The 16,628-nt window shown below is 31.3% G+C and overlaps 1 protein-coding gene across 3 annotated transcripts in view; it reads right to left on the bottom strand.

The window, feature by feature from the left end:
- LOC135126912 (uncharacterized) overlaps positions 1-16,628 on the bottom strand; it is a 459,555-nt gene that overhangs the window by 82,708 nt on the left and 360,219 nt on the right. For 2 of the 3 annotated variants that reach the window (XM_064053136.1, XM_064053134.1), the window contains exons 2-3: positions 13,456-13,713; positions 7,247-7,407 (exon numbers count right to left, since the gene is read on the bottom strand). In XM_064053136.1, coding sequence (XP_063909206.1) covers positions 7,247-7,407; positions 13,456-13,713 — 419 coding nt within the window. The remainder of the gene's footprint in view (positions 1-7,246; positions 7,408-13,455; positions 13,714-16,628) is intronic. The other variant, XM_064053135.1, reaches the window with a different exon arrangement.

The raw sequence follows: 16,628 nt of genomic DNA, 5'->3' as shown, positions 1-16,628 counted from the left end.
TGATGTTTAGTTGCAAATGCAACAAAAAAGTTTCAATAGCATCTGCAATATCGTGTTGTTGTTCCTGCAATATACAAGAAATAAGAAATTTTGAAAAAAACATAGGAAAATAACATGTGGAAAATAAACACAAAAGAAAAACGTACAAAAATATTGATGTAAGCAAAAAAGCATTATGCACTTCAAAAACGACAAAGTATGTTTATAGTACAATAAATTCAATAAAAGATAATGCTGAACTATAAAGATTATGATAGCGACTTTTTATTTAAAATTAATGAACAGACTAAAAACACGTATAATTGACTATAATGATTGAAAAATTCAATGACAAGTCACATTACGTTGTAAATAATTTTCTTTGTAGTGATTTGTACACTTCAATTAATTGTACAATTTTTTGTTAACTTTAATCACAAAAAAGTTCCTTTAAAAAAATAAAAACACAATTGAATTCACTTTATAAAGTTAAAACATGTATCTACGTTCACTTCGAAAAACGTAAGAATACTTAGTGCGTCTGGAGGAATATGGGAAAACTGGTCAAGAGTTTGATCAGTATTCTCTTATTCCCATTTGGAGTTAAACCGTGAATTTATTTACCCAGGGATAATTAACGTGCACAACAAAATTCGTTTCTGTCTTAGGTGTTCATAAAAATTTAGAACCGTATTAACTTTCGCCGTAAAAAGACTTCAGTAGCTCATATTAAAATTTGTATTGAAAATTTTATAATTTCTTTACTCAAAGAATAATTATTTTCACGAAAAAAAAGTTATTTATGTATTAAGGGCATAATTATGGAGATTATGGTTACAAAGGAGGGCTTTTAATTTCCCAAGGGCCACAATCGACAATTATGCCCGTGGTACATCCAACGTTTTATTTTATTTTAGTTTCTAAAATATTTTTAACGAAATATTGAGTATTTCCGGCAAGATTGTGTGAATTGAGCCGATGCAAACTTTAATATATAGCTGTTTGTTTGTTAAATAATTCGATTTTTAAAATGCAAACTGAAGAAGGGAAAAACGTTTATTCAAAAGAAATTTTAGAAGAATTTGAAGTCAGGCCAGGTCATGATTTGATGAAATAGTATTTTCCCAATTTTAATAAAAATGTTGAATATCGAAGCTTATTTGAATAATTAATTAATGCAAATGAATAATCAATCGTTGATTAGCAATTTTTGACTGATTTGTGCCATAAAGGCGAATTTATGCCCTCATTTGAGTGCTTATAAACAAGATTATGATTCTAAAATAGAATAAACATAAATAAATTACATGATTTTTTACAACTTTTTAAACAATATAAATAGCTACGTCTACCCTTTACTGTGTTACTGATTTGAAGTAATATATTAAATTATACATTAAAAAAAAAACATCAAAATTGTATATGTTGCTGAGAGTTATGAGGTAAGATCCTTCATTGACTCGACTAAAATTGAATTTATTTTGCAAAATTCCACATCAATCGATCAATATTTTTTAAAGATCATTTATCTGTATAATAGAATAGCTGAAACTACTGGGCCGATTGTTGTCATTAACGTGTCTTAAGAATATTGTGCAGATGGTAAAACGATTACCAACATTTGTCTAATCGTCTTGATTAACAATTTGGAGACCTCCTCTCCATTTTTTTTTAGTAGACGTCATTTAAATTTAAAAAAATTACATATTCCTATACTTGTAGTTTATGATTCCGCCTTGATGTTTTACCTTAAAAAATCCTAAATGCATCATCACATTTTATACAAGTATAAGAACTATTATCGACGCATTCATAGTGTTGGAGTAATTGTTTGACCGTATACCCGATTTCTCCGAACTCCGCGCCATACCAAATATAAACAAGTTCGACCAATTTTTTACGTAAATGTGTAGTAATGGTTGAAACGTGATTTTTTTTAATAACGTTATAATAAATTGGTGGGATAATTTTCTTTATGGAAGGCACTCAATTTAAATAAATAATGAAATATCCATCACATATTATGATTGAGATAAGTCTAAATCAAGTTTCTGCGGGCGACGTTGTGGGAAGAATTTAGTCGAGAAATTTGCATTATCCCGTTAAAAAAATGGCCGTAACGAAGATATTAAATCGCGCTGGAGGTGGAAATAATCCGTATAGAATCGCGAAGTCGACGAAATGGGTGTTGAAGAGGTTCACGCCAATGAGGATCTTCAATCGCGTTTTATTTTATTGAAGTCGTTACGTAGCGCACATTTTGTTAAAATGAGAATATAAAACCGCCGGGGTTGCGCTTGCCGACTTTTACGATTCTTTCAGTTATTTATTTATATAATTATATTACAAGATATAACAGGCGGAGAGGAAATCGCCACTATTTCTGCCGTAGTCGCCTTTTTTAATCATATCCTTAAACAAAGCCTCCGCACAGCAAACAGAAGCAGTCAAAACGACATTATGAGATTTTCACCGCAGGATATCACGCTCTGATTGGGATTCTTCTAACGGTGCCTCATAACTTCTGTCGCAATATCAATTAAGGGCCCCTGAATTCGTATTTGTTCGCCAAAAACGTGCCATAAAGCTTATTACGTGACGCGGACCGATTGTGGAGCTCTGCCTGCAAGAGTTACGAACTTGGCTCACACGTAACCATCAAACCGTATTTACATTGAAGAGTAAATATGGAATTATTATTGATGGTATTGAGAGTCGAAACGGCGAAAGCATCCAGACTTCCAAGACTTTGGTAATGGATACGTGTACGCTAGTCGCGAGATGGCAATTTTGATTTAACGAGCAAATAAGGAAATAGAGACAAAGAAAATGCCAGAGCTGACGCAGGCTTTCATTTGTAACGAATTACCAATCAAACGTTTGTCCCAGATGCTCTTCCGAATAAATTAAACGTTGAACTTCTTCGAGAACACAAATTAGAAGTCTTTGCCAATTTAGCGCACCATAAGAATATCCCTCCTTTGATGCCCCGATTGATGTATTGCAGATTAAAACATAGTGATATTTTTATTCGATATGTAAAATTGAACTAGGGCTTACGATAAACGAGTTGGTGAAGAACAGGTGTAATAATTACAATAAATAACCTATTGTGCGTTTCGGTTTGACTTAGCAGCGTACAAAAGCAAAGCGTTTTAAATGGGAGAATTTGCGGCGATGTTGTCAATTATCAAAAACCTACCGATTTCTGAAGAAGTTAATACATGAATCTAAGACAAATTATCGTAAAACTTTTTTAATTCCGCTTCTATTCGTGTTAAAATTTGATTTTTGTATATTGAAATTTCTTAGTAAGTCGAATTGTTTCTTATATTTTCGTAATTTCAAAAACTATTCAAAATCCTGTCTTAGTTTTTTAACTGTAATATAATCAAACACTACCGATTTTAACAGTGTAACTTTTTAATGTGCTGGTGCTTCTAAATTTCTATCAAAAACATTTTTCTTTGTTCTTTACACAAAAGGTGGATTGAAATTTTGAACATGGCACTTTTTTTATTATTGAAGATTTTAAAGTCAATCAGTGGCAAAGTTATAGCGTATGGTTTGAAATAATTCTCTTTATGTACTTATATAAGTCGTCTTTAGAATTGAAACCGCACGTCTTCTCTGAAATGATATGTAGTGGAAACGTTACGGAGCTAGATTATAAACAGATTTTCCACTGAGGTGGAGAGCTGTTGGGTTTGCAGAATTACCTCTTTCTTTTAAGCAATAAACCGTGGTGTGTAAAATCCACGTTATTTGACAGCGAATTGCCAAGTAGAACTAAGTATGATGATAAGATCAAAGATTTTTCGTACTTGAACGTAAGCTAAGAAAGTGTTGTAATCGAGTCCATTGGACAACTGGCTACTTTTATGTTTTTTCAACGTTTCATGACTCCTAAAGTTCGAAAAAATAGGCCTGCCGTTTCCGTCTGTCTGTCCAAATTTTTATTATGAATTCGTATGCAGTTTTTACCCTAAATATCCACATTATTGGAAAAAAATCAAAATTCTAAAACAACATTTTGCAATTTAACTTTGAAACTGCAAAACCGAATGTTCTGAAGTCTTGCAAATGTTTTAAAGTTATTGTAATGATGGCATATTGTTAATCAAAATTTATGTGTTTCCTCTCTACCAAAAAATTGATGACGTCATTTCAAAATTTTGCTGAATTTTATTGCTCTCTGAAATATGCGAAATATTATGATTCTATAAATGTGGTTTATCATAACACTCAGGCTACTCATACAGGGTGTCTAAAAAAACTCTAATAAAAGAGGCAATTTATTGTATTGACTAAAATCAAGAACGCTTGACTCAACTTTCCCAAAAATTTGAAAATGCAGTACTGTTATTACATATTATTGCAAAAATGTTTGTCACAAAAAATTTTGTAATGGAAAAACTCACTTGAAACAAAAGCAGAGCACCATTCTCTACATTTATTTTAACATTATATACATTTCTTTATTTTAAGGGTTATCATCAAAAATAAAATTTGCGAAATCAATTCTTCTATTTTTTCGAAAAATCTGGATTTATTATCATCGACCAATTTTTGATATTACAATTTTTCGTTTTTTTAATTTTAATTATTTTAATTTTTCAATACTACAATTTTTCATTTTTCAGGTTCTCAGTTTTTAATGTTTCGATTTTTAATTTTTTTCTTGTTTTTTAATTTCCTTTATATTTTGTTTCAATTTTATAATATGTCCTTTATATTTTCTTTTCAATTTTGCAATATTTCGTTTATTCAGTTTTTCAAAGTTAAACTCTTGGATTTTCCTATTCCTCGAGTTTCCCATTTTTTAATTTTTCAATTTTGCATTTTTTTAATTTCGCTATACGATTTTCCGATTTCTTTAATTTTCAATATTTCGCGATTTCGATTTTGCACTTTTTCGATTTTTAGTTTGTCAATTTTTAATGTTTCGATTTTTCAATTTTGCAGTTTTTCCATTTTCTTGATTCGAAAAATTGAAAAATTAAAAATCTAAAAGTTAAAAATCGCGAAACAACTAAAAAAACGAGAAATTGCAAAATCGAAAACGTGGAAAATCGAAAAATTGAAAATCGTCAAAATTGTACACTAAAAAAACTAACATTGAAAAACAAAAAATTGAAAATTTGAATATGGAGAAATTCAAAGATTAAAAAGTGAAAAATTGAAAAATGGAATAAATAAAAAATGTTCAAAATCCAATAAATTGAAAATGGCAAATTCTAAAATCGCAAAACTGACACAGTGAAAACTAAAAAAAATGTAACAATTATTACATATTTAAAATGTAAACTAGAAAAATTGCAAATTAAAAATCGAAGAAACGAAAAATTGAAAAAACTAAAATTGAAAAGACGAAAAATTAAAAAATATGAAAACTCGGTGCATAGGAGCGCAATTAAATATTTAATTGCGATTAAATTTTCAATACGGCGTTAAAATACCATGTGGCCGACCTACGCCAATCAGACGTTGCTAAATGCCGCGTTTACTGAGTGATTCAGTTAATCAGAATATTCTACAAACTGGCCTAAAAAGTTGAAAAACCAAATATTTTAAAATTGAAAAACTGCAAATCGTAAAAAATTAAAAAATCCAAAAATTAAAAAATTTCACAATGAAAAAAAGGAAAAAAACTGTAAAAATGAAGAAAATGAAAAGCCGGAATGAAAAATTGCAAAGGAAAAATTTGGATAAAATGAAAAATTAAACAATCGAAAAATTGAAAAATTAAATATGGAGAAATTCAAAAATTAAAAAGTGCAAAACTGAAAAATCGAATCCCTAAAAAAGTTTCAAAGTCCAATAATTGAAACAGTGGAAAATTAAAAAATAGGTAATAATTATTACGTATTCAAAATGTAAACTAGAAAACAAAAATCGAAAATCGAAGAAATAAAAAACTGAAAAATCGAAAAAGTAAAAAATCTAAAATTGAAAAAACCAAAAATTAAAAAACCTAAAGACTTGGTTTACAGAAGCTCAATTAAATATTTCGTTGTGATTAACGGCATTAAAATACCGTGTAAAATGTGACCGACTCTACGCCAATCAGACGTCCCTAATTGCCGCGTTCACTGCGTGATTAACTTAAACAAAATATTGTATAAAGTGGCCCTAAAGGTTGAAAAACAGAATAATTTAAAATTGAAAAACTGCAAATGGTAAAACTGAAAAATCCAAAAATTAAATTTCACATTGAAAAAAGGAAAAAAATGTAAAATTGAAGAAAATGAAAAACCGGAATGAAAAATTACGAAGCGAAAATTTGAAAAAAATAAAAATTAAAGAACCGAAAAATTTAAAAATTAAATATAGAGAACAATCTCATGTTCGACCATGGTGGGACAATTTGATGTTCTAAATAAAATAAAATAACCAATGGTCCTTAGCTCTTACTTTATTAAACTTTAAAAAGTGAAAAACTGAAAAATCGAAAAATAAGTTTCAAAATTCATAATTCAATAATTGAAAAATTCTAAAATCTTAAAATTGAAACAGAGGAAATTAAAAAAAATTTCATAATTACTCCTATTGTATATTTAAAATGTAAACCAGAAAAATTGAAAAATCGAAAAATGAAGAAACGAAAAATCTTAAGACTGGGTTTACAGAAGCTCAGTTAAATATTTAATTGCGATTAAATTTTTAACACGGCGTCAAAATACCATGTGACCGACTGTACGCCAATAAGATGTCGCTAAATGCCGCGTTCACTGCGTGATTAACAATCAAAATATCTATTATATAAACTGGCCCTAAAAGTTGAAAAACCGAATATTTTAAAATTAAAAAACTGCAAATCGTAAAATTGAAAAATTCAGAAATTAAAAAAATTCACATTGAAAAAAGAAATAATATTGTAAAAATGAAAAACCGGAATGAAAAATTGCAAAGCAAAAATTTGAAAAAATGAAAAATTACTGAATCGAAAAATTGAAAAATTCAAAAGCAAGAAAATTGAAAAATTGAAGAAATAAAAAAAAGATAAATTCAAGAATTGAAAAATGCAAGTCAAAAAAACTGCCGGATGTTATTTACGTCACTGGTTTTTAATTAATAGAGGCTACTCAGAAACAAAAATCACAGAAAAATTTCATAATTTTTCAAAAACTTCTGTCAAAATAACTTTCGACCAATTTTTTGTTTTCTTCTGTGCGATGCACTAAACAGTAAAACGCGGTCTTTAACTTTATCACACTATAATTTTCCATTAAATATAATAAGTACCCCACTTCTGGGCTATACTCACGTTTGATAGTTGTGCTGGTGTTGTAATAATAGTGGTTGATGACTCGTAGGCGCTGGTCCCATTAACCTTTGCTGCTGCTGCCTCGCGATTTGCGCTCCAAATACTCCATATCCAAAGCCGTATATTTCGTCTTCCTCTTTATCACTCAAACAACTCGAAGGCTGAAACGAGGCAACGAAATTAAATTGCATTATCCTCTGCGAAAGTGGAATACAAACTTATGCACGAAGAATGGTTAATTATTCACATAGTACAGGAATTTCTAGCAACGGAGTAAATCATTTTAATAAACTCTGAGGGTTACGTACTGCCGAGTGACTTTAAATTTTCTTTACAATCTAAATAATAGCCACACATTTTGAGGGTTAATTAAGTTTAAGCACCGTTTTGAATATGTATGAGAAGGAATAGAATTCGCGTAGTAATAACCTTAACATGACTTAAAATCGTTTGCGTTATTTAAACCCATTTTCGGCTTGCCTTAAAGCAAAGGCGTAATTAAGGTCCTGTAACAATGTTTTACGACAACAACGAATAACAAAGATGAGATAAAATGTTTCCACTATAACTAAATTGTTTTCAACTTTTGGTGAAGTTCCTGCCTGGATAAAGTAAAAAAATAATTAACAGTTTTTGGATTGTTAATTAATGTAGATAATTACTTTATTACCAAACTTTTTTAAGTACCCTTTGTTCCAAGTAACAATAAATTCTTTCTGTAAACACAGAAAACAGAGAACTGGCAAGTCGACGCACCGAACAGTGCAAAAACTGCTACAATTAATGACTAAAATAAATGAGGTTGTTAGATTAAGAAAACAAATTCACTATATACAAAGAAACATCTGTCAACGATTACTGCAATTACTTTAAACGCTTTGAACTTAATAAGTCAAAGAAAAGTCTATTGTGGCCGTTTAAGAGTTTTATTAATTACAGTTCTACTCCTGTTTTACGAAGGAAATAGGTTCGTAAAGTTCATGGCTTATAACGTAAACTTGTGGCTTTTTAACAGCTACAAGACTATAACTTCTCCAATGTTACGTTGATTACCATATTCGATAATTTAGTAACAAATAGTTCCAATTTTTCGACCAAGAAATAGATGCAGCGAATGAACAATTATTGGAAAAAATGTTTCCTTATTTTTAAATTTTTTTACAATGTTCAGTTTTTTCATTTAATATTTAATTAAAATATAACATAGGACAGAGGTGTAAAATATGAAAATTATGAAGTCTGGTAAGCATCTCATTGTTATAATAGAAGATATTTATCAGGATTTCCACCCTAGCGGCTGCCTTCTAGGAACCGGACCTAATTTCAGAATTGTGGATTAGAAATCAAAAAGTACCTCCCATATATGAATAACGAAACTTTCGTGGCATTTAATAAATATTTCCAACATCACAAAGCATGATTTCAATCAAAAGTTAAATGTTGTTTTTAATTCCAAATTCTAGGAAAGAGAAAAAACTAAATTCAATTTCATCTCCACGGAAACCGTCGACTCAGTTTAATAAAAGAATTTTTTAGTACATTTTAAATTAATTAATTCTTACGTGGAATTGAACAGCCAGATATTTTAGGACGTTCGATTCTGTTTGCTATAACATGGATTTTGAATTGTATGTATTAATTATTCTGCAGACAGTGGAAATAGAGCACTTTTCCATATTTCATTCGATGTTTAATGATGATGTGTATTGATCGGGAAAAGTTTTTACAAAATGCTTTCAATTAGAAATATGGATAAAATTATCTCCCTATATAATTTAGATTAGAATTAATACAATAAAATAATAAATTTACATCCTTATGAAATGAAATTTGCAGTAACTGTTAACTCAAAATTGTTTTTTCGGAAGAATGATCATGAGTCTCTTTGCTTTTTTCCGCGACCGTGAGAGGAATCTAAAGCAGCAGACAAGGTAAAAATAAAGGTGGAATAATAGACAATAAGTGCAGAAATGTGCCGTTTTATAAAATTTAAGTAGAACTGCCCTTATAAAACCTTTAGGCGATGTCGTCAAATTGTTGGTGGGATGATCAGATAAATTTTGCGATCTACACGATATCATTAAACTACACCTAAATATATTTCACAACACTAGATTCGGAGATTATCTGTCTAATAAAATCGTCAACAGACGACATGAAGTTAGGTGGAAATGGGACATCTACTTTTTTATATTCCAGGAATTACGAAACGTCGCAAAAATATTACGTTAGCTACTTGTCACGCGAATCGTATTACAATACTTTCCTAATTTAAGCTCCGTTAGTAAAAGGAGAAAAAAGCTGACAGTTAGATTCTTTGATTTTGAACGTATGGAGAAATATAATAAATAATTTATAGACTGTCAAAATTACAGAATTTCAAAATGAATGAAAATCTTAGGTATAGATTTTCGACTTGAATATATTTGTTTGAAATATAGGTTCCAGGGACAACGGATTGTTAATTTTCAACACTTATCCTTAGGATATATTTTCTCTATGATAACATCAGAAATTAGATCGGCTGAGAATTACACTAAATTAAAAAACTACAAAAACTGAGGAAGTGTTGTAATCGAGTCTATCGGGTGATTGGTTACTTTCATATTTTCTGGATGAGTCATGACCATGAGCTCTAGAGTACGAAAACATAGCTCTTCGGTTTTCGTCCGTCTGTCTGTCTGTCTGTCCGCTGTCTGTTCGATTTATGTTAAACAGATAATCTCCAAAACTAGCAGACCGATTGGCATCAAGTTTTATATTGTGTTATGAGTATCATGTACATCGTAAAACCCTATCCTAAATTTAGCTAATCATTTCTACCAACAATGTGATGACGTCAGCTTAAAATTGCACATATTTTATGGGTTCCAAATTGTATAAAATAACATACTCCTACACGTGTAGTTTATGAATCCGACTTGAGTTCTTGCTTGAAACATCCAGATTTTTTGAAAAGAATGAAATTTGCATAACAACGTTTTGAAATTTAATTTTGAATCTAAAAACCGAATACTTTGAAATCTGGCTGACGTTTTAGACTTATCGTAAGCATGGTAAATTTTTAATCAACATATATTTGTTTATCACCTCCAAAAACTGACGACGTGATTTCAAAATTATGCCCAATAAACGCTCTCTGAAAGATCAAAAATATAATGGGTCTATACTTGTGTTTTGGCACTGCATACACATTTTTTACAATTGCTTAGACAGGCTACTCAAAAAAATTAATGAATGAGTCAACTTATTTTATTGATTAAATCAGGAAAGGCTCCCGAAAATTTGGGAATACAATATTGTTATTCACAAAATTTTGTAAACGAAAAACTCATTTGAAACAGACACGTAACACGCTCCTTTCCATTTACTTTAGCACTACATACAATCTTTTTTTCAACTTAACAAAATCAAATTTTCTAATTTTTAGAAAAAGGTGGATATGTTCTGTCGTACTTTAGAGGTGAGGGAAGTTCTATCGAAATAACCTTCGACCAGTTTTTTACTTTCCGAGTGTAAACGCAGCAATAGGTATTTTTTGGTACGAAAAAATAGGTCATCTTTTCCGTGGATTTGTCGTCTGTCTGTCTGTCTGTCTGTCTGTGTATATTTTTATTAGACAGATAATATCGAAAACTACTGCATAAAACGTTAAACAGTATTTATCTAATCATCCTCGCCAACAATGTGAACGCGTTACCTCAAAATGTTTACATTTTACAAAATATTTTCTGTAGAATTTGAAGGAATTTTCAGAGACACCAATCTCGGGGGACCCTGATGTTTCATTGTTGAAAAAAAATTAAAGATGTGGGAGGGCCCTGATACGCTGCTTTTCTCTTGTTGTTAAAAGAATTTGGAAAAACACAAGAGGTTTTTTTGGAAGAATTTGAAAATCACAAGGTCTTTCTTTTTGAAGAATTTGGAAGAATCACGAAGGTGTCCCTAGTGATATGTTTTCTGAAAAGTTTGAAAGAATTTCCAGGGCCGCTGCCGTTTTATTTTGTTGAGGAACTTGGAAAGTATTTTGGAGTTCCCGGCTGTTTTATTGTTGACAGAATTTGAAAGAATTTCGGGGGCCATGATGTTTTGCTTTCGTAAAGGTTTTGAAAGCATGTCACGAGCTCCTATTGTTTCATTTTTTTGAAGAGTAAGATAATCATAATAAATCGTTAATCAAAATGTATCTGTTTATCCCTTCCCAAAAAATGCATGGCATCATCTCAAAATTTTGCCGAATAAATCCTATCTAAAATAAATAGTCTATACTTTTGGTTTATGCATGCATTCATACTTGTTTTTGAATTGCTCACTAAAAAAAACTTAACCTAAAGGATGAGGAAATTGAATTTATTGATCAAATCGTTTTCTCGAAAATTGATTACACACATATCTTTATTTTAACATTTAGAGGTTATAAAAAAATACAATTCGTAATATCAAATGTTACAATTCTACAGCTAGATATGGTGTACTGTACTTCAGGAGTAAGGGAAATTATGTCTAGATAACCTCCGACCAATTTTTTAAAACAAATAATTCCAAAACTACCGCGTTAATTACCCGCTAGTATGTTTATGAAAATGTTGTTTAGCAACTGTTATTTTACGTAAAAATATTCCAAATGCAATTCTACAATTGTTAATTATAATTTGTATTATTACTAATTATTACCGATTTAAAACAAATATTTGTGCAATGAGTTCAAATGTTGACAATCTGTAGATCACAAAATATTATATGAAATTTATTACGTAGTGAAGAGAATATTTATTAATTTACCACATGTGTACACCCACATTGTATTGTATTAGTTAAATTTGTATTAAAATAAAGTTTCACCTTCAAAAATACTACACTAATAAAACTCTTAGCTAAACGGTATAAACATATGTAACAATTGTAAATAAAAAAAATATGCTTCAGCTGAAGTTTTAAGCGTGTAAAGCTCACAACCAATGCATTTTATATCAAAGATTTCGTAAGTTTGTTCTTTTGAGGAATATCCACTACACGACAAATTCATCCAAATTTTGCACATTTCAGAATAGTGCTGTGGTGTTCGACTGATTCTCATATGTTTATTTTTTTTTAATTTTCGTATTATTTTAAGTAATATTTTCTAACATTTGAAATTTTTCAGATTTCGACACACTCTTCTAGTTTTTCAGTAAAAATCTATTTAAAAACCATTAGTCATAATAAATAGATTTTTATGTTAAGTTTAAGTACCCAAACTAGAGTACATATCAGAAAACGAATGGTGATTAAGATTATTATAAGTGGAATTTCCTAAAATCGTTTGCACAAAAGCTCTCCAAAGTAGTCAAATTTTGAAAGAAATGGAATTTAGAAAATCCTTGATCAACGGCCATACAAGGTTGTTACCATAGTAGTCACGTTTCCATGTGAACCAGTTTGTTGTCAATAAATAAACACAAACAATTTTGTCATTTTTCTGTGTCTTTTCTTTGATTGCAAAATGGAAGAACTTTCGACGAAAAATCAAAATTTAAATGTTGATTTTGGGGACTCAAGAGGTTTTCAAAGGAATTATTTTAGAAAGCGTAGGTATACATACATATCAAAATGTAATTTTTATTGCATCACTGTACTCATTAAAAGAAGATTTTTGCTGTAATAAATAATAAAGTCATGTTTTAAATAGTACGAAAATTCGAGAAAAACAAGCGAAATAAATTTTAGTTAAATAGTGGTAGCTCTGGTGAATTGTGCAGAAGTCCACCTACCGATTTCGTTGACAGATGAGTTTTATATGTTTATCAACCAAATGGTCAATAAATGAAAAACGCTATTTATATACATCAGGAAAAATTTGAGAAATAATCCCAGATAGATGTGACAAATATCGACCTCTCTATCATTCAAACATCAATAAAGCATTGTGGATTTTACATCCCAAAGTTTAAACCAAAATAAACAAGAAGACGCCACTCGTAACACTTTCCAAGAGAACTCGCCTCACATTACCGCCAAAACCTGACCCAAAGAATTCAAACGTATTCCTTCCTGCAAAGAATTACCCATCTAAAAATCCGCTCGACTTGAGCGTAATTTTCGGTTAATTGGTTAATTTAATTTAGCAAAGCCCCATGCTGAAAATTTACGGCTGTCGAGGCGCTTACGCAAATGGCTCTTGTTGAAGGACAGCGAATGAAAAAAGCGGCTGAAAATGTGTCTGTACTAACCGAATATTTTCCGGGTACGTAAATAGGCTGCGATTGTGATGACGTGAGACCATGTCCTGTTGAAACGGGTGTTCCACCGACAGGACTGTAGTTGGCAGGTGGAGTGCCCGGCGTAATGGCACTTCGTTCTCGGGGTGAGGATTCTGCCCACTCGATACGACGCAAATCTTCCAGATGACCCAAAACATCCCCGTAGTGTGTGCTGAACAAGTCGGCATATCGTGATGCCAAACCCTCGAGATACCCTCGTTCGCCGTCCTGGAAATAAACAATTCATGCTTAGTCGCAACCAAGACGCAAAGGGAGGTCGCGCGGGAATGCAGTTTACGCAAGGAGATGAGATCGGAAAGATGGTAGCTGGTTTTTTTACTAACGAGAATATTTACTTGAATTTTTAACGTTCAGTCGGTGAGTTGCACTAAAGAAATCGTGCGATTTTTTCCTAGGTTTGATCGGTCAATCCGAGAGACACATACACTAGGCGAAAATTAAAATTTTGAAGTTTTCGTTGTTATTAATTTGGCCACATTTAAAATTTTGTTTCGGGCGCAAGCAGGAAAGAGAAACTAGCGAGGAAATTGTAAATTAAGCATAGAAGGTCGTTGAGCGAAATAGTAATTTCCAGCGGCATTGGCTAAGATGAGATAGCGGTTGGAGAGGTAGCTGTGACACTATGAAGTTTCCAGGAAAGAATCAAGGTTTAGCCCTTTAAAGCTGAACAATTTGGAAATTACTATCTGGAAAAATCAAACATTAAATTTTATGTTTAGTGTTAGGTTATAAGGTTCGTGCAGAGCAGGAAGCTAGAGAGATTACAACGATTTTCTCTTGAAAGTAGTGAAATCATTTTCACTATCGAAGTAGAACTTGCAGAATTAACAAATAGAATTTTTGTAGGTACGTAGTTAATTTAAAATAGATCAAATTCCCAGATGTTCACATCCATAAACTGTGCTTCTATGTTCTTGGAGAAGAGATAGGTTACTGAATCATATTATACTTGTGACGGGCTGAAACACCTTTTTTATTGTACAGAAAAAAAAGCGTTAAATGGAAGTCGCATTCTTCATCAGAAGCAGGAGCAGAAGCCCCATTTTTCAATAACCAAAAACAACATCCATTCAAACTTATCTACGAAGGTTTTCTATTTTTTCAAACATGTCCAAACACTGACAGAAAAAGACTACCCACATGTAGTTGGAACAATTGATATTCTTTCATTACTGCCCCTGTTTACAACGCATGGAAACTGTGTATCTGAACCGAACCCAAAAGAAAATACAAAAAACTTTAAACTTTGTGCCAACAAAGTACATCACACAAAAACGAACCAAATACTTTCAATGACACTAACGGGAACTCGGAGTTCGTTCTGTTAACTTATCCGAACTTCTATCAGCAAGGCTAACAAGATTGAACAACTTTCTCCTGGTAGAATTAATGTTATTGTGTTAAAATTAAACAAACCTACCACTTGTTGCTTGCCACTGGATGGATACAGATGACTTCGTTACGAAAATGTTAAATCAATGGAGGCACAACCTCACAATGTCAAAACATTAGACAGAACTTCTCTCGTCCTTGACGTACAATCAAACAAATCCAGATGTTAAAAAAAGACCATACTAGTCACAGTGTAATAAAAAAATAAGTGGCCCATCGGGGGCGATATTTCCGTTGTTAGCACACCCCATTCCGTCTGAGCCTTTGAGAGCTTCTTAAACAGCAGTCTTATATCAGTACAAAATGTTGCTATACAATATTATGAAGTTGCGAAAATCTGTATGAAAAATCAAGGCAGATTCGTAAACCACAAGTATAGGCGTATGTTATTGCATAAAACGTTGACTATCTTCACGATATTCCACGCACATATAAAATTTGACAAAAATAGATGTTTTCGGAGATTATCAACACAGATGACAACGGGCGACCTATTTTTTCGTATTTTAGGGACCATGAAACGTCGAGAAAACATGCAAATATCCATTCGCCCGATGGACCCTATCATAAAACTTCTCTTCGCCTACGCTTGTAAAGTAAAATGAAATAATAAGAATGAAAAGATATAGCACAAGCCAGAAAGAAAAACAACGTGTCTTATTAACATTCAATTACAAGACAATGTCGTCACATAATCAAAATTCTTGCAATGGTTTGCAAAAATTGTTAATCAATAATACATTAGACACATTTTTTTTTAATAGGAGATGAACGAAAACATGCCCTACATACATTGCCATGAATGTTTGAGAAGTGTATCATTCAGATTCGTTTCATATTAGTCCATCATTAATGAACCAATTTTTTGTTAATGTTGACTATTTGATTTGGAGACTCCCTAGTGGAAACCAAGCAAACAGCAATCTGTTCTGACCATAATTTTGACTGCCATTCACGAATAGGATGAAAAGTAAAAGGTTTAACACGCTGTCCTGAGGGACATGTTCTAGAGTTTCTATTTATTTTAATTTAAATTGTTTTTTGAGAGGCTTGACTCAAATCAAACAAAAAAATAACTACACTAAGTATTTGTTACTTAGATCAATCAATATATAATACACAATGTTATAGTGGCCATTTTGATGTCTTTTATTTCCTGAACTTGAATTGACAACTTGAAAGGGTAGAGAGAAGACATCAACCTTGCATAAAATATTTTACTGTATTTTAGAAAATACAAACAGAAGCAGTGACATATTTGTAATTGTCTAGAAAGTTACCCAAATTAGAAGGAATTATTTCTTAAATAAACTAAAGGCTCGGTTATACCCAGAGATCAATAAAAAACACGATCAAAGGCAGCCATGGGTTTTTGAAGATTTATCTTTGATAGAATTTTCGTTTTTCAAATTACCGTCAATTTGAAAGTTTGAGTTGAAGATGCAATCAATCAAAGACAAACTTTCACAAATTCATGAATGTTTTTGATCGTGTTTTAATTGCTCTCTCGGTACGGAGACTATAAATGATTCCTGGTGTCAAGAGCGGTTGTGAAATGTCAAAAAATGTGCCTCACTGCAGCAAATTTTTTACAAAAACTTTTGTGTTTACAGTGGTTGTGGGGAATAATCGTTGTAGTAAGACATTTCAGGTTGTGTATAATGTTGTTTCTACCTCTAGTCCCATCTTTAAACTTTTTATAGTTTGTAAAATAAGCGGAATACTAAGAA

The sequence above is a fragment of the Zophobas morio genome, unplaced genomic scaffold, assembly GCF_036711695.1.
Source record: "Zophobas morio isolate AGI-343-1 ecotype UQ-CSIRO unplaced genomic scaffold, CSIRO_AGI_Zmor_V1 ptg000011l, whole genome shotgun sequence".
Classification (NCBI taxonomy): Eukaryota; Metazoa; Arthropoda; class Insecta; order Coleoptera; family Tenebrionidae; genus Zophobas; species Zophobas morio.
Note: the sequence above shows the minus strand (reverse complement) of the source record. Positions and strands in the feature narration are given on the sequence as shown.